This window comes from Haemaphysalis longicornis, unplaced genomic scaffold (genome assembly GCF_048455015.1).
Source record: "Haemaphysalis longicornis isolate Haplotype H1 unplaced genomic scaffold, Haemaphysalis longicornis Haplotype H1 scaffold_11, whole genome shotgun sequence".
Classification (NCBI taxonomy): domain Eukaryota; kingdom Metazoa; phylum Arthropoda; class Arachnida; order Ixodida; family Ixodidae; genus Haemaphysalis; species Haemaphysalis longicornis.
In genome coordinates, this window is record NW_027526214.1 from 127420458 (window position 1) to 127445670 (window position 25213).

At 48.3% G+C, this 25213-nt stretch overlaps 1 protein-coding gene and 1 pseudogene across 1 annotated transcript; one reads left to right on the forward strand and one right to left on the reverse strand.

Moving 5' to 3' along the window:
* Positions 1-319: 319 nt before the first annotated feature.
* Positions 320-11408, reverse strand: LOC144160803 (uncharacterized; annotated as a pseudogene).
* Positions 11409-19702: 8294 nt separating this feature from the next.
* On the forward strand, positions 19703-20902 carry LOC144160804 (uncharacterized). Its single transcript, XM_077691960.1, has one exon. The coding sequence runs from the start codon at positions 19703-19705 to the stop codon at positions 20900-20902; it is 1200 nt and encodes a 399-aa protein (XP_077548086.1).
* The last annotated feature ends 4311 nt before the right edge of the window (positions 20903-25213 follow it).

The window sequence follows — 25213 nt, forward strand, 5'->3', positions numbered from 1 at the left end:
TTCCTTGGGAGGAGGTGGGCGCCGACCTCTTCCACCTGAATGGCAGGGACTACATTCTTCTGGTTGACTACAGGTCGGGATTCCCCGAGGTCATCAGCCTTGGGTAGACATCAGCAGCAGAAGTAATCACAGCAATCAAAGCGTTTTCGCCCGCCATGGTATCCCCAAGTTACTACGCACCGACAATGGTCCTCAGTTTGCGGCCAGGGAATTCGGGGACTTTGCACTGGCCTACGGCTTCCATCACGTCACGAGCAGTCCTCGGTTCTCGCAGTCAAATGGGGAGGTGGAGCGAATGGTCCGCACTGTCAAAGACCTCCTAGGCAAGTCGGAAGACCCGTACCTGGTCCTGCTGGCCTACCGAGGCACACCGGGCGTCAATGGACATAGCCCTGCACAGCTGTTAATGGGCAGACGCCTGCAAACTCGCATACCCAAATCGGGTAACCAGCTGAAGCCAGGCTGGCCGTCTTCGGTACAAGTAGACCAGCGGGATCGTGCTAACAGGCAAAGACAGGCAAAGGACTTCAACAGAAGACACGCTGCTCGTGAACTTCGTCTGCTTCAGCCAGGTGAACATGTTTGGGTCTGGGATATCAAGAGTCCAGCTGTCGTCTTGAGCCCAGCGCAGCGTCCGCGCTCGTATGTGGTAGAGACACCCAAAGGGGTGCTGCAGCGCAACCGCAGTCACCTTGTTCCTACTTCACCCTCACCAGCAGTGGCCACCAGGAATGAGCAAGCGTCCCCTTCTGCGTCACATGGTGCGACACCAACTGTGCAGGAGCCCACTGCGCGTGTGTCACGTTTCGGTCGAACCATTCTCGAGCCAAGAAGGCTGGACTTGTGAGGGGTCTGAAGGGGGGATGTAGTGTGTCGGGTCTCGACTAGATGGCGCCACGGCGACCATCATCATCAGTGGACTCTAGGCGCTCTAATAAAGCAAGCTCCCCGCCGGGGCGGGTTGTGTTCCTGCTGGTAGCATCGTGTCTCTACGTGTCTCTCAGGGCTGCGTGCTCTGCCGGGGCGGTCCCTCGGCGTACCCGCTCGGCCACCCTCAACAGTGCAGGCGGCGGTGGCTTTGTTCGCATACCGGAGTAGGGCGGATGGGTACTTTGAGGGGCAGCACTTACGAAAATACCATATATGGCCCACATATAAATTATATGTGGCCATATATAAACATATATGTCTTCATATAAGGCTACCGAACGCCATATATGGATACAAATGTGGCCATATATGGCGCGGTTAGCCCATATATGGCGTAAAATGTGGCCATATATGGCATCAAGTAAAGCCATATATGACGAAGCCAGCCCATATATGGAGTCAGACACAGCCATATATGGCGCAGCCAGCCCATATATGGAGTCAGGTACAGCCGTATATGGCGTGGCCACGCCATATATGGCGGGTCCAGATATGGCGTGGCCACGCCATATAGGGCGTTAATGGACCATGCAGGGTGCTTATTACTACATGACAAACTCATATGTGGCACTGCTGTGGATTTATCCAGTCAAAAGCATCTATGCTAATATTAGTAAAAATTGCAGGACTTGAAATTCCAATTTGCTGAGGCATATCTTCTATATAATTATACTCCATATCTAAAAGTGCACCTATAGTTATCTACAACAAAGTAATTATGAAATAATGATATTTGTTTCATAACCACAAAAGCAAGAAAACTGATTTATATGCATCAATAGTATGCCAACATAAAACTTGCCCAAGTGCACACATTTACAACAAAGCAGTTGCCCTAATAATACACTTGATGTGCATGTGAAAGCCACTTAAAGTGAAGCTTTTGTGTTCTGACTGATGGCATCTGTAACACAAAACACCCTGCAGGAAAGTCAACTCTCTGACAATGGTGATGATATAGAGTGAAGTGAAAGAAAAAAATGCTTCAGTGACCAAACTCTAACCTAGGTCCCTTGCATTACAAAGTCAGCGTCTATCCGACTGCTCCATTTCGACATGGTCAAAACACAGTCTAAACTTAGACAATCAAAATATCCAACACACAAGAAAGCGTCGCGTTCAACCATCATCATTGTTTGATGGAGGGGTGCAAGTTTTTGTTTACAAAAGAACAACCTCGTCACCAATCATGCATAGACACCAAGCTTCCGAAGGTCTCACAATTACCATTAACCATTCTGACTACTGCTTCAGACCCTTAAAAATTCTGTTGTTTACTCAAATTGCAATTACTTTGTTTTACTATAGCGCAAGAATACAAGGTGCTTTAATGCTTAAAAAAATTATCAGCACGCCTTGCAGGTTCATGATGACATGAAACTCAAATTTTGCTGCCTGCACAGTATTAACTAAAAAAATAAGTAACCTTTGCATGCTTGTTTGCTGCATTAGTACATAATGCGCAAGCATTACAAGAATGTTAATAACTGAGTCATCAGGGTTTTGCTAACCCCCTATGCTGTGTATTCAGATACTTTAAACTGCTGACACCTTAAGTGTTGCCAACAGAAGACATTTATTGGTGGGTGCAATATAATTGGAAGCACACTGCACAGTTCCCAAATTGTGTTAGACACCTTTTATTTTCACAGTCCAGACAACACTTAGAATATATACACATTGTTGATACAGCACCCAGCTCTATTCACCGGTCCATCAGTTTTGATCATTTCTTCACTAATCTCCCCACATGCAGTAGCACTGACCGTGCATGCATAGGCTAAAGTAATGGGATACTCTACTCTGTATGTAACAACTGAGCTTACAGTTGATTTTAAACTTTTTTAACAATGGTACTTTCACAAATCTTGCAAATGTGCTGGGAACACGATTACTCGAAACAATCAATACAAGACCCTGTACATGTGCACAGATAATGTTTACCACCCAGGGCAAGTACACATACTGTGTTTGAACTTGCCAAAAGCAAAGTACACTTGAACACATTGCAAGCCATGTAGATTACACAGCTACTATTTCAACACAGTGACCTGCCTGAACACCAACTTTTCATTCCCAAAAAAGCAAAGCATTGGCTGCACGCAGCCCATCATAAAAAAAGAATCCACAGAGTAAAAGATGCAAAAACCGATCTTAATTCAATCAGGATCAAACAAATTTTTGCGGTGCCTCCACCTTGGCAACCACAAAGCTAAAGGTACATGAACTACAATCAATGATGAACACACACATGATCACTTATTGAGAACAGAAGTATGCATACACTTACAGTGAGTGAAATTATGCTCACATTTTTTTTAACATCACACAAGATGTGATCTGTTCATTCACTGATACAAACAGAACAGTAAACAGAAGCAGCAGGCTGCACTAGCAAAGAAACAAAAAAATTCTGTTTACAGTGTCTCTGCAGAGTAAAACTCAGACAAAAATAAAAAAAAAGCACTAAGTATATAGGGTGCACCAAATAAATTGTAATTGACAAGACACACAAAAGGATGCTTAAGTACAAAAGGAACAATTCCGAAATTCTCATACCATAGTTCAATCAATCTGCTTGAGGTCCATTGACCACTCTAATTATTACATTTGCCTTCTGTAAGTTTCATTTTATCAGTTACTTAATTAAAGCAGGTTATTAGAAATTTCATGGTGTAAAGTTCTAAATACTTGGAAGTAACTTTGTACAATGTTCAAAACCGAGAATGGTTGAAATGAACTGGTCTCAATGCCCATGGCACACTACATACAGCCTGGGCAAACACTTTCAAGTTAAAAACATGGTTACCTTTTTCAAAAGTGCCAGCAAAAATTTAAGCTAAAAAACCGTGAGTCATTCTACTGTGTGCAGTTGGATTACCAAAGAATTTTTAGCGCATAACATAACGGTATTACATAATTTAAGTGAAAGGCATAAGCAAATTTTATTTCGCTTCAGCACTGGCGGCAGTCATTCCTAAGGAATTAAGACACATACAGTTAGAGCAGTTTTTTGCTGAGCATTTACAATAAAGTTGTCCGCACTGCAAGGCACCTAGGTTACAAGAACATGAGTTAGAAGATATAGTAGATGGCACCTAGTAATGTGTTCTTGTGTAATATTACTCTCAGCACTCAAATGTCCAGCTCTAATGGATTAAAAGCAAATACATCCATATGCCGAGATTTGGGCGCGCGTCAAGGATCCCTGGGTTTTCAGAATGGAGCCCTCCCTTACAGCACACCTCGTAGCCCAGGTGTAGCTTCGGCACATTAAACCCCACAGTCAATCAACAAGAGTGCCCCACACAGGGAGCCAAATTCTGAAGCCTTTCTGTTATACTCGGTGACAACTTAAGAACGGCACCGAAAGTTGCCACTGTGCCTTATAACCGTAGCCGGATGTTTCTCCACGCGGCGCAAGTAGGGCGTTACTGCGAGTATTTTGAACATGGCGTGAGCCGTTCCCGTGATTTTTTGGACTTAATATGCTTATAAACGACTCCAGTGACGACAAACAAACTGCGTGGGACAAGGCAGACGATATCACGCTTTCATAGCAAACCCCTTTCAAAACGCGCGCGCACTGACGTCACGGGTCCGGCGCTTTGGCGAAGTGATACACTACATGAGGTGGGGCTGTTCTTGAGTTGTAACCGAGTATAGGAAGAATGATGAGGCATTGGACAGTCATTGCTCAACAACACTTGCTGCAGAGGTTAAATGGCTGACCCACCAAAGTGGCTCACTGGATAAGGCATTGCGAGCTTAACGATGCGGGGTCTGATCCCAGCTGCAGTGGCCAGTTTTTTGATGGAGGTGAAAAGCAAAAACGCCCACGCGTCAAGATTTCAGCGCACATTAAAAATCCCCAGGCAGTCAAAATTAATCCGAAGCCCTCCACTACAGCCCGTTTATTAACCCAGCTGCAGCTTCGGCGTGTTAAACCCCACACTCAACCAAGGCTCCAGGGCTAAGGCTTTGCACAACTAAGCATAAGACTGCTGACTCAATCCTGGGCCCCAACAAGTTTTTGTTCTTTGTATGGGAGTGAAAAACAAAAATAGCCACGTGTACGAGATTTTGGCACACGGTAAATATTACCAGGCGGTCTAAATTTACCCTTCACAATAAGGCGCCTCAGTCACAGCCATGTGTAGCTTCAGCACGTTGAAACCCTAAATATCTAAAAACTTCAAAACGTGAGCTACGCATGAGTAGCTACAGATTCATCTCAAAAGAATTTGGAGAAATGCATACAAAGTCCAAAACTCTTAGGCACTTTGTCATGTTGCATGGAGCTGGAACTACATTAAGGTGAGCACTTGAATGTACCTGTGCGGTGATGCACCTTCTGTTTCTTCACCATGCTCAAGAAGCTTTTTAATCACAAGGAACAACTGACCTTTCCATTTTACAAAGCACTGAACTAAAGCAAATGTTCTCTCCTCCCCGACAACCCACATTACGGTGAAGTTGTTCCTTCGAGACTGATTGGTACATAAGGTTGAAGAGAATGTCTCAGGGCCGATAGTAACTTTTTTATAAACAGTGATGTCATCGACAGTTTGGAAAAAAACCCTCAAGTGTTTCTTTTACTGCTGCACTTGTCCGACACGGTGCTCCATGAAAAATGGTGCCATTGGGTGCCGAAACTTTCCTAAAATGAACACTGTCTAGCTTGCTCAACACAAACTCGGCAGGAGACTGAGGTTGAATTCGTTTGTAAAGCACACTCAATGCAGTATTAACGCCAACCAACGTTGCAAGTTGCTTTGCAACTGCTTGTGTTCCCTTTGCAAGGCGCACGAGCTGCCCATTTCTGTCCTCAAATAAAAATGCTGATGTAGCCCAAAGTGGGCCCCAGTTTCTAACAGAGTCAATGATATGTGTTAACTGGTGCACATTAAAGGAACAGAACCGCTCCCCATACAACACATGGTGGTCAGTGACAAACTTAACCAAAAGTTGCTCTGCAATATCCACCTGTTCTTGAGTAATCGACTCTAAAAGCAACATGTAGACTGCACTAACGAGCAGGCCAAAGTGATTCAGGTATACAGCAGGGAGAATATTAAGCAATACCGGAAAGGAATAAAATAAAAGCCAGGCCCGCAGCTCACTGGCCTTCCAATAACGCCACTGTTTAACCGAACGCGGTGTTCTGGTAATATACTCTGGGGGTTTAATGGACAGAAGCCCGCTGTTAACTAACTTGGCCTTACCGCCGAGATAACAAGGCTTCCTAAAGTGCTTAGACTCAAACCACAAACAAATGAACATTCTAACTACACCAAGAAGCACGCAATGCATGTAATCGACGACAAATCCGGTGCCGCAGTCAAATTGAGGCAACAGATGCAAAACTGTAGGCCCTTTCACGCCTTTTACTACACGGCCTGTCCGCACTGCCTGTTTCGCTTGTCGCTTCATAAGCCGACTATTCCTCAATGAATACTTTTTTCCTGGCGGATAAACACGCACAGACCCTTTCTTTGGAAGTGAGTGAAGCACTCCTGGGTGCTCACAAAAAGAGCAACCATGCAAGCCATTAAATTGCTTAATGCCTTGCAGCATTGCCCTTGCAACAGCGTCTACAGAAGACAGAGGAGCCGTGATGTATGAGACTATTTCTTCACCCGTTTCCGGATGCCGCCAGGTCAGCCCATTTTTTTCCAGCGCCATCACCTCCAAACAGAAAGGCTTCAGAAATGTATTCATGGAGGGCTTTTCTCCCAACCACAACAGAGTCAAAATCTGAAATTTTTTGCGCATAAGAGGCGGAAGCTCTGGAATGATGCAATGGACCGGCCAAAGAGATTTTGCCGGGCTTTTGAAAATTCGAACCCCATCTGTATTCCAGAAAAGAGAGAAATCGTACTTGGAACGACCCGGATGTTCCCGATACTTGGCGCCATCTACAATGTCTTGTAACTCATGGTCTCCTGATTCATTAGGTGCTCTAGAAAAAAACTTGTATATCTGGTCATCTTCTAGGAAGGACCGCAACGTGTCAGCAATCTGCATTTGCAGAAAACTGCCCTTTTTCTTGCAGGCCTGACCGCAGTTAGGACAAACGATTATTTCTTCTTCTAGGTACTCAAGGCAGTGAAGGCAAAAAAATGGCTGTGCACTCCACTTCCCCTCTGAAAATGTGACAAAAGTTTAAATAACTTGTACGTAGTGTCTGGAAGCGAGTTTGGCGATGGCAAGAAGTTTGAGATGGCACACAACAGTTGACCTAAACATTCTCTTGTTAGCCTAAACTTGAAAAACAGGGTTATAAGGACAAGACAAGCCTCAACATTTGTAAAACTGCTTCCCTCGTACAGGTCATGCTCACACGGGTGAGGCTCTCTCAAACAAGCTGCGTTAGTAGCATCCTCACTCTCTTTGAAGCTAGAGCATGTGTTCCTGTCCCCGTCGTCTCCGCCGTCTAGGGCTGGCGTTGCAGGTTGCAGGCTTGAGGTCGCAGGTTCGTTGCCCAACAATGCAGTAGGCACAAGGGTCGGTGCTGCATCACCAGGAGCTGTGTCAGCTGCTGCCTCAGGAGGTGTGTCAGCTCCTTCCCCAGGGGCTGCGTCAGCCGCTTCCCCAGGGGCTGGGTCAGCTGCTAAACCAGAAGCAGCCCAGCGGCGACGGGTCTCTCGGGGAACCTAGGACAGACGGGAATAGCAAGAAGTAAAATCTAGGGTAAATAAACCCCCCAAAAAAGGCAAACGTTCGCACAAAAAAGGCTCACAGTGCAATTAAGGTAGCAAACTTTCCACTGCCTACTTAAACAGCACGCAAAGGCTGCTTGCCATCGCTTGACTTTCAGAATAGAAAAACTACAAATCAAGCTTTTTGGAACATGCAGAAAAACATGCATAAAACAGGAACATGCATAAAAACCATAATCATGAGCTTGTCCTTTTTTTTTAACAGTAGAGCTGTTGTAGCTGGCCATAATTTGTGGCGCGTAAATCACTACAAATACCAGAAAAATGCCCAGTGCTCATGAGCCCGTGCCTTGCAGTGACCGCCGAGTGTTCTCAACTTGCGTAGTGGCTTTAGGAAAAAAAAACGACTGGCGAAAACCCCGAGGAGCGCCTTATGTTGCCTTGCAACCAATGCCACAGCTGGCGCAACACCTGCTCCAGGGAACATTGACGCGACTCCAGAAATGCTGCGCATGCGCTGTGCCCCAGCTATCGCCAAGCACTGCCGCCCATGTAATGCTTGGCATGAGGAACACGACATCGATGCATATGACAATGACTACTAGTAGCACAGTGCAAAGCAACAACGGAAAATGCAAATAAACAATTTCAAGCTTGCATAAATGCATGATCATATGTCATTAGTGCTCACGTAGAAAGAAATCCTACAGCTTCGCTATGATTCCAGCCTTGTGTGACTTGGTACCAGATGTGCCAGTTTTTCCCCCAAATAACCTTTTAACTGCCAAAACGGTGTTGCACACAAATGAGTAAGGGTTGTGCTCCATATTTTCAGCATGTACTTGTTTATAGGATCACTGATTTTTTATCTTCACTTTTAAATGTAGTTTTGTATTTTTGACACCTCCTAATCAATGCAAATTTGGATTTATTTCTTTCTGTATTGTGAATGGTCACAACGTACTAAAAAACACCTTCAACAAAAGTTGGCCTAAAATGCACGTAATCGTGTTCAGGTCAGAAATTAACAACAAAAGGAGCTGTGATGCTGTCTGGCACCACAGGCTTAAGTGTTTTTCTAGACCTAACACTCAAGCTAAACCTTTTTTTCACATTTTAAGTATGCATAACAGAACACTGGTGGTATTGATCCATGTTATGTTTGCATTCGTCGCTGCAACTTAGTGCCAGTGCAAGACAATCCTTTGAAAGGGCTTTACTTCTGTTTCAACATTGATGGTACTTTGCAAGTAAATTCCATGCTTCACTCTGAAAGGAATAAACAGCAGCATCCTCCTTTGTCACTACTGTGGCTATCGTTTGCAATTTAGTCTCTACGGAAACCTTTTCTGAGGTTGAGTTTGCATCTGCATACTGCTGCAGCTAGGGTTGCCACATGCCCAATTTTGGATCGGCCCAACCGGTCTTTTCGAAAGCACCCTCGTTGCCGGTCCGTACTAAACCAGCCGGAATTGGCTGGTTTTTCAGCCACCGTGCTGCGATTTCTTTTTTTTTTGCGTTTTATAAGCATCAATTCAGCAACTATGGCTATAGCCTGTATTCAATAGCGAGGCACGCATGCAGGCAACCATGGGGTGCGCCGTCACTGGCTACGTCGGACTCCGCAGAATGGCAGTACTTCTTTGTGCTAAGGGCATGATATGGGTTGGATAGTCCGAGCTCTAGCCCGCCGAACGCAAAGTAATGCCTCTACTCCAATGTGAGTGCGAATAATAACATCTCTGTTGACACCACCGTTGAGAATCGGGTTGAAACGGAGTAGGCGACGCACGCCGGTGATATTTTTTTTCTTCAGCGTGCGGCCGCAGTGGCACAAGCCGCGCCATGTCCATGGCGCTTCAGCCATGTCCGTGGCAGTTTTCAGTGTTGCCAAGCGAAGAAATTGACAGCTAAACTTGCCAATGAATACCAACTATAAATATAAGTCAACAAGCTGTGCACAGACACATGAGCAGAGAAAATATGCAGGTGACCGCGCTGTCTCAGATAGAGGGGGATGGACGCGAAAAGCAAAAAATCTCGTGTGTAAGGGACGTCGGTCCACGTTAAAAGATCTCCAGGTGGTCAAAATTATTCCGGAGCCCTCCACTACGGTGCGCCTCATCACCTGCGTTGCGTTGGTGCGTTAAGCCCTACAATCACTCAGATAGAGGGGGCCCAAAGGAAAGAACAACACAATGAAATGCCCCCATCACGGTCAAAACAAGCTACTTTTCAGTGCAACACCTTCAGAGCGATAACAAAACCAAAATCTCAATCACTTTTAGAACAAATGTTATGTTTATGTAAAAAAATATGCCGACTTTTTTTCAATGCAAGCTGCTTTACTCCCGCCCCCCCCCCCCCCCCGCCCAAAGGTTTTTTTTTCTTTAGTGGAAAGGCAGCAGCCCTAGTTGCAGCCTCGAACTGTATTTTAACCGCTTCCAACGAATGCCAGTAGCTACAACCAACCATCCAATCATTTTTTTTGTCACTGCAATATGAAGAAATAACGAAGTGTATGCTTTTAACTGTAACATCCTGTATGGGGAAAGTGTTCGAACACATGCTAATGAATCGCTGGCAGGCGTTCTTGGAAGCAGAAGGACTCTACCCAGATACGATACTCGGCTTCAGGGCCAAGCTCAGCACACAAGACGCCATGCTCCTCATCAAGCATGAAGTCCTCGACCGACCAACACACACCCTGGACAACCGCGCCGTGCTGGGCCTGGACATACAGTGCGCGTTCGATAGAGTTCATCACTGAGCCATTCTTCGACAAGTATCACAACTAAATATGGGAGAACGCACCTTTGCCTACATTAAAGACTTCTTAACGGACCGTACTACAACCATCATTGCTGGCGACATAGAACTCCCAAGCAAAAGCCTCGGAAGCATCGGCACGCCGCAGGGTGCAGTGATCTCGCCGCTGCTGTTCAACCTGGTCATGATCGGGATAGCTAAACGCCTCCAAAGCCTCCCGAACGTCAAGCACACCATCTACGCTGACGACATCACTCTCTCGATGACAGGAGGCAGCGACGGCGAGATCGAAGCATCGCTGCAGCAGGCAATAGACGAAATAGAAGACCAACTCCAGGGCACGGGACTCGTATGTGCACCGGCTAAATCCGAACTTCTCATCATACCACCACGTGGAACAACGGCACAACATGGCCAACCAGATATCAATCTACGGACGAAAGACGGAGGAAACATCCCGCACGTTAAAACACTCCGAGTGCTGGGACTCCACATTGAAGCTTCACAACATAATGGCACTACCATTGCAAAACTCGACACGAAGATATCCACGGCCTTACGACTCCTGAGGAAGGTATCCACAAGACATGCAGGCATGAAGGAAGATACTCTGCGGAAATTGGTGCAGTCGTTCGCAATCAGCCACGTAGCCTACGTCGCGGCCTTCCACAACTGGAAAGCGGAGGAGCGCCGGAAGATTGACGCACTCATACGCAAAGCATATAAAGTAGCATTAGGCCTCTATTCACACACAAGCACCGAACGACTCCTAGAACTAGGAATACATAATACACTAGCTGAAATCGCAGAAGCACAGCGCACCGCGCAACTTGCTCGACTAGCACTCACCAAAACAGGTAGATCTATACTATCCAGACTAGGACTCTGCAGGGGGCTGCGGGAGAGTGGGGGCAGGTCGCCGCTGCCGTGCGGGCTGCTGCGCTCTTTGCAGGTCCCACCGGTTCCACGACATAGTGACCCAGAAGCGGATCGGGAGCGCCGGCTAGCGAGGGCCAGGGCTTTCACGGCCACACATACATCAGACATGGGCGCCTACTATGTCGATGTCGCCACCTACCCGGGTCGGCCGGGTACGTATGCTGCGGCCGTGATTACGGCGACTTCCGGGAAGCTGTGCACGGCTGGCAGCGTGCGGGCACGGGACCCAGTACAGGCCGAAGAGCTAGCCATAGCGCTGGCGCTCGCGAACCCAAACTGCACAACGATACTGAGCGACTCGAAAAGCGTGATTATGAACTTTGGCAAAAACAACGTGTCTCCATGCGCGGCCAGGGTGTGCAGGACCCTCACACAAAGAGCAATGCCGGTGGTGCTTAAATGGTTCCCGGCGCTCATGGGACCAATGGATACAGGAGAGAACCGCAACGAAGGGGCAGATCGGGCGGCGCGTGCGCTCACTAGCCGCAGCGCAGACCACACCCCCCAACCCGCGGAGGAAATCAACGACGAAGACATGGAGCCAATTACCTCATACAAAGACGTGATGAGCTGGTACCGTGAAGGTAGGCGGAAGTACCCGCCGCCTCACAAACAGCTCACCAGGCAAGAGGCAACGATGCTACGGCAACTACAAACTCGCGCAATGTGGACACCTGTAATCGCAAAACATGTGTGCCCGGACTTATACACAAGCGACGTATGTGCGGTGTGCGGTGCCGATCGTGCCACTATGGCGCACATGTTATGGAACTGTGCAGTAGAAGACAGTGCTACGGACGTGCTACCGCCACGCCTAGCAAGTGCTGTAACACATACCGATCTTAACGCACAGCGGGAGGCTGTCCAGTTAGCGCTGGGGGCCCTCAAACGCCAGCAGCCGACGGCGCTGCCCCCTTACCGGGGCTCGGGCACCTGTAGGTAAAGTGCAGGCCTTAATAAAGTTGTCTCTCTCTCTCTTTGTACCGATGGTGCAGGATTTTGAATAAGCTGTACTAGGGTAAAGAGCATTTATGTTACCAGGCTTTAGCTTTCCTATATGTCACGATTTAGTCCCGCGTTCGTGAACCTGTGAGGGTAGGGGTACCCTCCAGCCGAGAGACGACATGCAGCGTGCTGGTGGTGACGGTGACTGACCCCCGAGCAGCCGTGCTCGGCGGTGTTTATTGCCCGACCACACACAAGGTTGCCCACCGAGCCTGGTGGGGCCACTGATTTAGCGGCCAACGAATATCAGGGATGGGTGCGCCACACACTTGTCACACCCCTCACCCTCAAGTTTGTTTGTCCTACGCAAACACCAAACAACACCTGTCACCCCGGCGAGTAACGGTTCGGCAGTCTCCGCTGTCTCTCACCCTGCCGGAGTACAGGTGTCGAGGCCGTTGTGGCAGCATTGGGTGCTGCCTGTGTCACACTCGCACCAGCTGTCAGCCTTCCCGGTGTCGAAGGACTTGCGCGTGGTGCCGCAGTGGCGCGAGTAGCACCAGCCCCTGGTGCTGTGCTGGCAGCGGCCGGTGAAGCTGGCTCCCCTTGAAGGAGTCCAGGCTGAGGCAGTGCAGCGGGCCCGTGGCCAGGCAGCCTCACTGCGCCAGCACCTGCTCGGGCGCGTACGGGTCCCCGCACAGCATGCACAGCATCAGCCGCAGGTCCGGCCGGGGCGCCGCGACCGCGGGCAGCGCCTGGTAGATGTGAAGCCGGCCCGCACGCCGCTCAATGCTCTCCACCAGCGCGAACAGCGCCTGCTCCAGCCGCACGGGGTCCAGGCCGCCGCCGTCGTCCACGAAGGGGCACTTCAGGCTCTTGGCCCGGTTGATGCCCTCCTCGCGCAGGAAGTCCCCCTGGCCCGCAAACACCATGACCAGGGGCAGGCCGTGGAAGGGCAGCCGGTCCTCCTGCTCCAGGTTGGCCAGCAGGGTCTTCTCGAGGCTCTCGCGGATGTACTCCAGCCCCGGCTGGCTGGCGTACACGCACAGACAGCCCTGGGGCAGGGGCTCCGTGCGGAACGAGTTCTGCGGCAGGCCCACGTCGCCGTCGATGATCCTGAAATCCAACGCGTACTGGGCCTTGTCGCGGAGCCGGAAACCCTGCGGGAGCACCTGCCGCATAGCCTGCGCCACCTGCTGGGCACTGCCCCCGGCACCCAGCACCACCAGGTGCAGCAGGTGGTCGTTGGCGCCCAGCACCCCGCCGCCGTTGGTGCCGGCCTCTCGCCGGTGCAGCAGCTGCTCGATGACGCCGTCCATGCAGTCGGGCTGGGCGGGGCAGTGCTCCCTCTGGCACCTGAATGCTTGCCGCCGTGCCGGTGAATGTCCCCACCTCGGGCTGCAACAGGGCCTCGAACTTGACCAGGAGGCTCGGTACGTCTTCCACTGCACGCACTGCTTCCTGGTACTCCGGCAGCCGCACGCCCAAAGCCTGGATCCAGTTCCGGCCCAGCAGCGTCGGTGACGGCCCCTTGGTGAGGTACAGGGGAAGGGTGGTCTCCCTGTCGCCAAGGCGGACGCTGACCTGGGCTTGACCCTCGACTTGGGCGAGCTGTCCGGAGTAGCTGCGCAGCATGACGCCCGACGCCTCGATGGACACGCCAGGAAAGGTGCGCTTGAAGGCTTTCCCGGCCATGACTGACACACTGGCCCCTGTGTCCAGCTCCATGGGAATGGGGCGCCCGCAGACTTCGACGGTCAGCCAGTATGGTGGCACCGGCGGCTGCACTGTGGCCGCGTGCCACATGTCGAAAATCTGCGGGTCTTCGGCCACGACGTGAATCCGAGCCATTGCACCCGAAGCTGCAGCCGCACGCCCCCGCCGCCTACCCTTGCGGCGACTCCCTCGGCCGTGGGCTGGCGCGGAACCTGTGCTCGACGCCGGCTGCTGCTTCCGTCCGTCCGCCGTCGTCCCCCCTCGGCACGCCCGAGCAATGTGCCCAGTTCTTCCGCACGCAAAGCACTCCGCTTGCGCGAACTGGCACTGGGAAGGGGGGTGGTCACCACCGCAGCAAACGCACCTGCCATGCCGTGCCGCCATCTTGTTCACCGCCGCCTCCGCCGACGGTGAGCCGGCCGCACGGGCTAGCTCGCCCGCATCCTTGGCTGCAGCCTCCATCGCCAGCGCTGCCTTCACGGCGTCGTCCAGCGAGTGGTCGGGAAGCTCCAGGAGTCGCGTCTGCATGGCGGGGTCGTTGATGCCGCAGATGAAACGGTCCCGGAGCAGCGAGTCGAGCTGCTCCCCGAAGGCGCAGCCGCTCGCCAACCCTCGCAGCGCTGCGACGAACTGCCCGAGCGTCTCTCCGTCTCGGCGGCTCTGGTTATTGAAGCGAAAACGCTCCATTAACGTCGACGGAGCCGGGCTGTAGTTCGAGCGTAGCGTAGCGAGCAGCTCACCCAGCGGCTTGTCGTGCGGCGTGGCCGGCTTGAGCAGGTCGAGCAGGAGAGCGAAGACGCGGGTCCCGCAGCTGGCCAGGAAGATGTCGCGCTGTTTCGCCTCGGGTGTGTCGTTCGCCCGGAAAAACACGCCGACTTGCTCCTCGTAGACCGGCCAGGCGGACCCTTCACCCTCGAACGGCTCGAGCCTACCGTACAGCGGCATGGCGTAATGGCGGCTGGCTTGAGGGGGCGGTGTCTCGGCGTTGTCGGTGGCGGCGTTCACGGTGGCTTCGGCCGCTCCGCGGGCTTCTTCCCTCGTCGCCAGTGTCACGATTTAGACCCGCGTTCGTGAACCTGTGAGGGTAGGGGTACCCTCCAGCCGAGAGACGACATGCAGCGTGCTGGTGGTGACGGTGACTGACCCCCGAGCAGCCGTGCTCGGCGGTGTTTATTGTCCGGCCGCGTATTCCCAAACCATATCCCGTAAGGGCCCAGGCCGACCACACCCCCTAAGCAGGGGCGCAGCCAAAGAGATTAAAAAAATTGCAATTTTTTAACCTCCTTGGACGCAGCATCCTGACGTCTGAGCGACTTCATGCGAGGTAAATTTTTTCTTTTTTTCCCCCTCCCCTCGTTTCGACTGCTTGGCAGGCGGCCGATGGTTTCGCTCCGTGTGCGGGGCTGGCCTGCGGCGCTGGGGAAGCTGACGCACATTTGGTAGAAGCTAACCTTTTTTACCTGAGCCCCTGATCTCTCCGCGCTCTTCTTGCGCACCTGCAAGTTGACGCTGACCTCCGATCGTGTTCCTAAATAAGCGCTCGACTCGGTGCTCGAAGTGCGCGCGCGCGGATGGACGTTTTCACGCGCATGTGGCAATTATACACGGTCCGGAAAGCAAACACCCTCATGGAAAGCTCATTATACAATTGAGTTGGGTGCTCTTTCACTATATACACAGCTCAAAACACGATTCGGTGCTGCAGGTAAGGATTACAAGAAAGGCAGCCAATTACCCCTGACTACATTTGCAAACTGTCCTACTCTTGCGAAATATTACAGCTGCATGAGCTGCTACATTTTGGCACTTTCATAAGCACTATTACATTGAATTTCGTTAACATTAACTTCATTGCATTATTCTTTATCAGGAACAGTGCCACTAAGGAAAACATTGACATTTTGTTAACAGCAATGGAAGGTGTGAATCGTTCTTGCAAGGGTGATACATTGATAAGAAAGACACCAGCTCAAACGTACACGTTTTACACTCGGTCATGAATTCTGCATAATCTACACTGCTGGTCATAACAATTTAGGGAAGCAATATCGAAAATATATACCAACCAAGGGCTAAGTAATAGTTGGATTGTACAGCAACTGAAGTACTCGAGGAGTTTGATATATGTCTTCTGTACAGGGCTATTGACCACAGTCTCTTCACTGAAGCCACCAGGCCGAGTTTGATATCAGTAATCATGCGTGCTACCACTGAACGCTGCTTCCAATGTCTATTAGTTATTTTTAACAATTTGTGCTTCATGCACACAGAGATTTTGCTGCATAAGATACGTTATTTATAAATAGACAGCTCCAGCAGGATCCGAATGGTGCTGATGCCCCCCCTGTAATCGGGAAGGCACACCAAATCGTTACCACTTAATTTGGCTCTGTCCATTATTCGACCGTAATCGCCACCAGCTTTTAACTCTAGGTCCCGCCTCTGCGACTGAACAGGAACATGTTAGTCGGGTCCGTGACGATCCCACCGCACTAGAAGCAATTACCGAGTACGCCTTTGAAAACAGACTACAAATTGGTGTAGCAGCCTGGCTGACTTTCCCGTACAGTATACAATGTGAACTGTCTGCAGCGTGCACTGTTTTCAGTGTGAACCGCATTGTCCACAGTGTGAACTGTACATTTCAGTGTGAACTGTGCGTTTTGCTGCCACTGATTGACTTTAATGTGTTCATTTTGCGATTAGGACCCCAAGACTGCAACTGTGTTCATTGTGCCAGTTGTGGCCTTCCCCTTTTCTCGTCATCCTTGCTCCCCCAGGGGCCCATGGCCTCTCATTTAATGCAGTGTTACACTCACTCAGATACGTATATTCTTTTCGCTGGGACTGATGAGTAGTTGCCCGTGAGCTTGAAGTCACGGTAGTCGCAGCAGAGATAAAACTAAGTAAAAAAATTATCTCCTTGGCGCACTATTTTTACGATAGTGATCTCGGAGTCCAAATAGCGGCAAAAAATTGTCACTTTTAGAGATCCATTAATGGGTATAGATGAGCAGTTTGTGTCTGTTTCCTGCGACGCATTTTTAGCTGCCACATATATATATTTCTGTAGTGTATAGCCTTTTAATTCGCCAGCATTGTGTCACAGCTCGTGCTTCAACTGTAAGCCACACACACGCAAAAAAGTATACAAATGTATAAACAAGAAATAGCAGGAATAAAAATATAAATAGTACAACACAAGTTGCCCGCAGAGCGAAACCATCGGCCACCCGCAAAGCAGCCGAAACGAGGGGAGGGTAAGAAAGAAAACATCCACCTCGCATGAAGTCGCTCACATGTAGGTAGAGACGTCACGGTGCTGCGTCCAAGGAGGTTAAAAAATTGCAATTTTTTAACCTCATTGGCTGCGCCCCTGCTTAGGGGGTGTGGTCGGCCTGGGCCCTTACGGGATATGGTTTGGGAATACGCTGCCCGGCCACACACAAGGTTGCCCACTGTTGCGACTGGCCACCCGAGCGCAGTCACCGGTGTAGCGATGTTGCCTTGCTCCGTCCGCTATCGACGCGGCGCAGAGCAGAGCGACGAAGTCCTCGAGCCGACGAAGAGTTGAAGTAACATTTATATACAGTATATACAGGGTAAGCAAAAGTTACATCATTCGCACAAAGGCGACAGCACCCTTTCACTCGGTGCTTCCGAAGAGACTGGTGCCGGAGAGAAGCCGCCGAGGAATGCCGACGATGAGAGCCTCCGGGCTTCTTTTATAGGCCGGGAGTTCGTTGTGGCCCCAAGAAGTTCGAAATGCTCCAATCAGGGCTCTCGCTGCCTGAAGTTTGAATTCCGACGAATGGTAGCGAAGCGCTGAGTCAGCTGCGCCGCCAATGGGGAAAGGGAGAGCGATGCCGCCGCCGTCTCCGTGACCTCGCCTCCGGGCGTAGCGACATGCGCTTGTTTGGGTCGTTCTCCGCTGAGAGATTCGGCCGCGCCGCAGCGTTTCGAGATGCAGGAGTCGGCCGCGCCGCAGCGTTTCGAGATGCAGGAGTCGGCCGCGCCGCAGCGTTTCGAGATGCAGGATTCGGCCGCGCCGCAGCGACAAAGGGAGAGGCGTGACTCAGCCTCGCTGCCGGCGCGTCGCCTCGTGCAACGCCTTTGGGCCAGGCGCTCTGGCACAACACCACCGAGCCTGGTGGGGCCACTGAACTTAGCGGCCAACGAATATCAGGGATGCGGGGCGCCACACAATGCATAGCCGAGGTGTAGGACCTTGAACTACAACTACATTCCAATGCTTCCTTTATGTAGGTAACGCAGGTACCTTACCAGTGGGCTAGAGCTAATTTTAAGTAAACTTTTTTCTAGATGATTGACTAGGTGGGTCTGGTCTTTAGTCCAGCAGTCTCCAATGCACTGTCCTTCTCACCAGGTGTAAACTATTGCGGCAGTAGCTGTCCGAAAAATGATGAAAATAGTGTTTAACTTTGCTCAACTTGAAACCATATCGTGCTTTTTACAAAGGCAGTTTTGCTTGTCTTCCAAAAACAAACATGAACATATTCGTCTGTTTGCTGCCTTCATGAGAATCATCATTTGTGAAAATTGAGCTTAATAAAATTAGTCCTACTTGCATTCAACAAAATGTTTCAGTAAGTCTTAAAAATCAATTCTATGCTAATAAAGGCCCAGCAGCACCACCTCCATTTTGAGTATGTCGAAACCATGCATGTTTACAAGCATGCACTCTTGCCAGATTCTTTTATTATGAAATTTGGGTCATTTTTGCTCATTATTCTTGATGTGCTGCACAGCTGTTTGATGGGGGACCTTGAGGCACCTTTATTTGCCTATGGGGCCTGTATTTCAATTACAGGTGAAGTATTTTGCGTGTGAAGACCACTGGCTGTCAACTGCCTACATTGTGTGTTTTTTGTCTTTTAGAGAACATTTTGTTTTAATTTTAGGTATGCACGCTTGCTTTTGCACAAATTTACAAGTATGTTCTAATTTTATGCACATCTTTATTATGTTCTTGGCCTAATGTTTTTTTGTACTTTCTGCATTTTGCGTCTACAGGTGGTAGAACTACAGACTGGTTCGAGCATCTATGTGGACAACCAGGTGCTGCGCAGTAACATAAGCAGGGGCCAAAACCCCAACTGCAATGGCCCGGGGGCTCCTGACGCCGGTATTTACACGGCAGGCCCTCCTCACATGCTCCATAAGGGGACAGAAGGCGAAAGGGCTTCATAAACCGGCTGTACAGAGACCACCAGTCCATGCTGCAGCAATTGATGCAATTTTGGGTAATTTTTTTCTTTAGTGTGCACCCCTTTCATAAAGGTTGCACCAAGGTTTAGGCAAAGGGACTATGATAATAAATTTGTTACAGGCATTCAGCAGCTGAACATTTTTTTTCAAAATGATAATGGTATGCAGGCCACGCATTTGCTCCATAACCTGCAGGAAAGAAAATGGGTGGGTTAGAGGTATTAAAAAATTGTTCAGGTTGTCTATTTATTTGAGGAAATGACTAACTTTAACTAGTCGATTTGCAGGGTAAGTAAAACAAAATAGTGCAGATAAAATAAACCTTGTCATAATGAAATTCAAGGGGTGTCGCGATTTGTACTTATAACCAATTTTTCGTTATAGATGTAGTGGGCATTTTACTGCAAATATTGTGCACTGCACTTTCCTTAAACAAATAGCGGGCAAAATTAAATCTCTCCACTTGGCGGTACATCCGCAATCCGAAGACTGGGCACGGCGGCATCACCACCATGTGGGTCGCATCTAATCCCTTCCTGTATTTTGTACAGATCTTTGGCCTGGTGCACATCGTCAACGAAACGTGCGCTGGTGCGACGAAAGTTGCGCCGTCGCATGAATGGAACGCCTCCGACTGCCGCGAACCGACTGACCGTCTCCCGGCTTTATCGTGCACAAGCCCATCAGTTTTCCAAACTAAGATACCACCCCATCACCACGTGACCAGTAGCTGGGGGACGTCATCAGCCGGTTCGGCTATAAAAGGCACTCCCGAGGACTGGGCTGGCACTGGGCACGGCGGCATCACCACCATGTGGGTCGCATCTAATCCCTTCCTGTATTTTGTACAGGTAAGCAAACGATACGGAAAGTGTTTTCGTTCTAGCGATCCATTCTTGGTGGTGTTGCCGTGCCCACGGTTGTTCGGTTGCGGAATATGTTGCATATTGTTTGATGTGGCGTCATCTGTTATGAGGATCCTTTTGCTAAGTGGCGACATTGAGACTAACCCCGGCCCTACTCTAGAACAAATAGCAAAGCAACTTAATGAAATCGCAACTGACATCAAGGAGATTAAGGAAAAACGCTTGACCGATATAGACAACAAATTAGATTCATTAGCCAGCTTAGAAATAAAGGTCACGTCTTGCCAGCAACAGATTGCGAATCTTGAAGCAAGGATTGACGATCTTGAAAATCGAAGCAGAAGGTCCAATATCATTGTTTACGGACTACCTGAATCAGAAGAAGAGAAAAACGAGTCGCTAGAATCCACTGTGAACAATGAGATAATAAAGGGCATTCTTGAGCTAGACCCGGTGGCTATTGACCGTATTCATAGACTGGGGCGGCCATCACCGGGCAAGGTCAGGCCCGTGATTCTCAAACTACTAGATTCAAGAGACAAGACAAAAATTTTGAAACAGTGTATCAAACTAAAAGACACTGATTTTTCTATTGGGGAGGATTTCTCTGTAAGAGTACGGGAAATCAGAAGAAAACTATGGCAGAGCTGTAAAACGCATCGAGATAACGGGGATAAAGCCTCGCTGGTGTACGACAAGCTATATATCAACAAGAAGGAATTCGTTTGGGACGAAGACAAAAATGATATAGTGCCCGTTCAAAAAAACGATGCCAGAAAGCGATATACCGTAGAAACCGAATGCCAGCGGCCAAATACGCGAAGCCAAACGCCGCGACAAAAGTAACAGAGGAATGTAATATAGACCAGATGCCTTCTGTCACCCCTTCCTATAAAAACACAGCTAGGTTGCGTAAAAATAGCAAGAACACAAACAAACGAAAAGAACTTAGACTGGTTAACATAAACATGCGCAGTGTTACTAATAAAATAGATTCCTTGGAAAGCGTGCTCATGCAGTATGATCCCCATATTGCGGTGATAACGGAGACGTGGCTGCGAGAGGAAATTAGTGATGACGAGGTATTTCCCCCCTGTTACAATGTGTATCGAAAAGACCGATCTGCCAGAGGTGGGGGAGTAGCCATCCTTGTCAAACCAGAGATAGAAGCTACGATTGCAGCTGATGTTGGCATTCTTGAGTGCTTGTGCGTACAGTTGTCCTGCTGGGGACATAGCTTTATCCTGTACGCATGTTACAGGCCTCCAGATGCGAGTCCGGAGTACCTAACTGTACTGAAAGAACATATGTCAAAGTTTTTTAATAGGCAAATCTTTTTGGTTGGAGACCTAAATTTGCCAAGTCTAGACTGGGAGGGGTTTACCTGTTCCCAGTTCAGTAAAAATGCTAACACTATTTTTGACATTATGCTCGCTCACGATCTAACTCAAATAGTCAGGCAACCAACACGCGTGCAAGGACATGCAAGCTCTATCCTAGATTTGGTATTCGTAAAACGTGCTTTTTCAGAACATACTGTAGTCGTGGAACAGGGGCTTTCAGATCATGAACTTGTCAGCGTGTCAATTCCTCTGTTTCAATGCAGTAGCCACCAAAAATCACCCATCCAGTATTTTAAAGATTATTCGAGAGCTGATGATGACCGTGTAATAGAATACATGGAAGCTGTACTTGCAGAATTTAATGATGACGCTTTAAGCACGTGCGCACTTTGGACAAAATTCGTCGAGACGTGCCAATACTGTATGAACAACTTTATCCCTAACAAACCCAAACGAACACACAAACGTACGCCATGGATGACTCATGAAATTGTTAAACTAAAAAGAAAAGTTAAACGGCTAAGAAAGCAGCATGCGCAGCGCACAGTTATCAAGGAGCACCAAAGAATCCTTGCTGAAAAAATGCATCGCTCAAAAGAATACTATTTTAAAACCTTAATGCCCAATTTTATAAAGAATGATCCTTGCAAGTTCTGGAATTATCTTAAAGATAGGAAGAAACCCGTATCCAAGATTGTACTTGACGGCCGCATAGTTTCAAATTCTGGCGACATTGCACATCATTTCAACACATACTTTCATAGCGTGTTTAATGTTTCCGGAGCATCTACGTCTTCTGTAGCGTTATCTCAACCATGCGAAGTCAATTTCATTTCATATGCTGGTTTGGTTTCCATGCTTGTAAACCTAAATACGAAAAAGAGTTGCGGTCCTGACGACCTACCCAATGTCTTTCTCCGACGTTATGCCGAATGCGTTGGCAAATTCCTCTTTGTAATCTTCCATGCTTCCCTGTCAACAGCAACATTGCCACGTGACTGGAAAATGGCCCGAGTGGCGCCTATCTTCAAAAAAGGCGACAGATTATCAGTACTTAATTACAGGCCAATATCTCTAACTTCCTCATGTTGTGAACTAATAGAACACATTATAGCGAACCAGATTACACAATTTCTTGAAACACATTCCATACTAACACATTTCCAGCACGGCTTTAGAAGAAAGTATTCCACCGCGACGCAGCTTGTTACCGTTACGCATGCGTTTGCCGGCGCCCTCGACAATAACATTCAGATAGACACCATTTTTCTAGACTTTTGTAAGGCCTTCGATAAAGTTCCTCATGAGAAATTAATCTACAAATTAAATAAAATAGGTCTTCCGAAGGTATTGGTCGCATGGGTAGCTGAATACCTGAGCAATCGGGTGCAGTACGTCACCATCGAGGGTCAAAATTCGAGTCTTTTGCCAGTCACGTCGGGTGTACCCCAAGGCAGTGTATTGGGGCCCTTGCTATTTTTGTGTTACATAAATGATATTGTAGATGTAATTGAGCCAGCCGTCCAGATTCGGTTGTTCGCAGACGACTGCATTTTATTTCGTGAAATTCGTGACACACATGATCAAATAGAGCTAAACAAAAATTTAGACTACATATACAAATGGTGCAACAAATGGGGTATGATTGTAAATACAGAAAAAACAGTTTCCATGAGTATAACTCGAAAAAAATATCCCCTTCACTATGCTTATTCCCTTGGTTCATCTACTGTTAAACAGGTCAATAACTACAAATATCTAGGTGTTACGTTCACTGCTAACCTGTCTTGGAATTCACACATTGATAACATTTGTGCATCTGCTTTCAGGAAATTATGCTTCTTGAGACACAAGCTTCGCAATTCACCACCAAATGTAAAACTTTTGTGTTATCAATCGTACATTCGACCAAAATTAGAGTACGCATGCGTAGTGTGGGATCCCTACACAAAATGTAACATAGATAAATTGGAAAGAATTCAGAGGAAAGCAGTTCGCTTTATATATTCTAAATTTCGTCGCACGGATTCTCCATCCGAACTAATGTCAGCTAACAACATTCCACTACTTCAATCTAGAAGAAGGCAACTCCGCTTAGACTTCCTGAGCTCCTTGCTTAACCATAGATTTGCGATTGACCCTTCATTGTATTTAACCCCTTTGTCAACCAGAAATACACGACATCACCAACCAAACTCTTTAACACCATATTTTGCCAAAACAGATACATATAAATTTTCCTTTTTCCCGCACACAGTGTCTGAGTGGAACTCCTTGTTAGAGCGCGACCGCCTTGCATAGTATGTATGTTTGTCGCGTTGTGTATATTTGTTTATGTAGCACTGTATATATTTCCTCATTTTAGTCACTTTGTTATTTTTTGCGTTCGTGATCAATTTTAGTTCACTGTTTTGCTCGTTGTGATTCATGATTGCCCGTCCTGCTTGGACCACCTGTTGTGGTCTGCAGTATGAAATAAAATAAATAAAATAAAAATAAAAAGGAAAGGTCACGCACTAATTTAGTGCAGTTCAATTAAAAAACATAATTTGTATTTCAATGACACTGCTGCAAAACAACGGCTTGCTCGGCTTCGTGCCCTATGTGACAGCTTTTATTATAGTCGCCTTCTGGCTAGCCTTATAGTCTTGCACTTTTGCTTTCACCTGGTGTATTTATGCGGCTTGAAACACACGTGTAGCATGATAAAAGATAAGGCTGAAGCATTTAAAAACTTGCACACAACTTCAGGAATGCGGTTCCCGCAGCGTACGTCGGCGAGTGGGAACAGTTACAGGCGAGGAGTTGAGTGCGCCATGGCTAGAGCAAAAGTTCTAGTCAACTCTGCTGTGGTCATCCATGCCGTGAGCAATTGGCTGCTTGCTGTATGCAGCGAGAGAAAGCTGGGCTTTGCGGGCACAACGTACTCGTGGTGCACCATTCAGCTTTGTGCACATTGCTGGAGGATTAATGGCGGGAGTTTCGAACTGGTAAATACAGTTGTTGTTTAGCACACTGTCTCAAACACATGTAGCCCTCTGTCGTGAAATTGGCTCATAATTTTATTTCCTAACGAAATTTGTTCATTATATCCCACAACGGGAAAATTTTACATCGTTAAAATGAGGTTTTAAATAGGTACATTGAGGTGGCTTCAATGGGAACTTTTAAGGGGAATTATGATTTGCTCATTATATCCATCATTTCGTAGTAGCTAGCCCATCCCGTTATAACAGTAATACCATAGGCATTAATGTTGATTTAATTGTTCTCGTTTTATTTACAGGATTTACAAAAGCAGCACCAACAAGCAAGGGATGGCAATTGAATGAAAAGCTTGTGGTGCCATCCATGGGGACAAAGCTTGCGGAGATGAGGGCGGAAGGCAAGAAAAATTCCCCGCAGTTCCCCGAGGGGAAGAATGTGAAAGTGCGAATGCACGAGTTGAATTTGCGCGGTTCGGTAATGTTCGCGAAAGAGAGATCACACACACACACACAACTACAAAGAAAGAAAGATGCATTTATTCACAGACACCTATTTGTGTTGCCGTTGTACTTGATTGCTAGAGTGGATCTCAGCTTTGAAATTTCGTGTCAGTACTCCTTTAAGCGGGTGCATTAGCCCTTCTCACGCCCGATTCCTGGCCAATCCCCCATGTGGGTATGTGCCATGTCAGCAGCCAGGCAGCGCGCGCCCATCTCCCCCCGTTGCCAAGGAAGACGAGGAGATTCCTGGCCAATCCCCCACGTGGGTATGTGCCATGTCAGCGGCCAGGCAGCGCGCGCCTATCTCCCCCCGTTGCCAAGGAAGA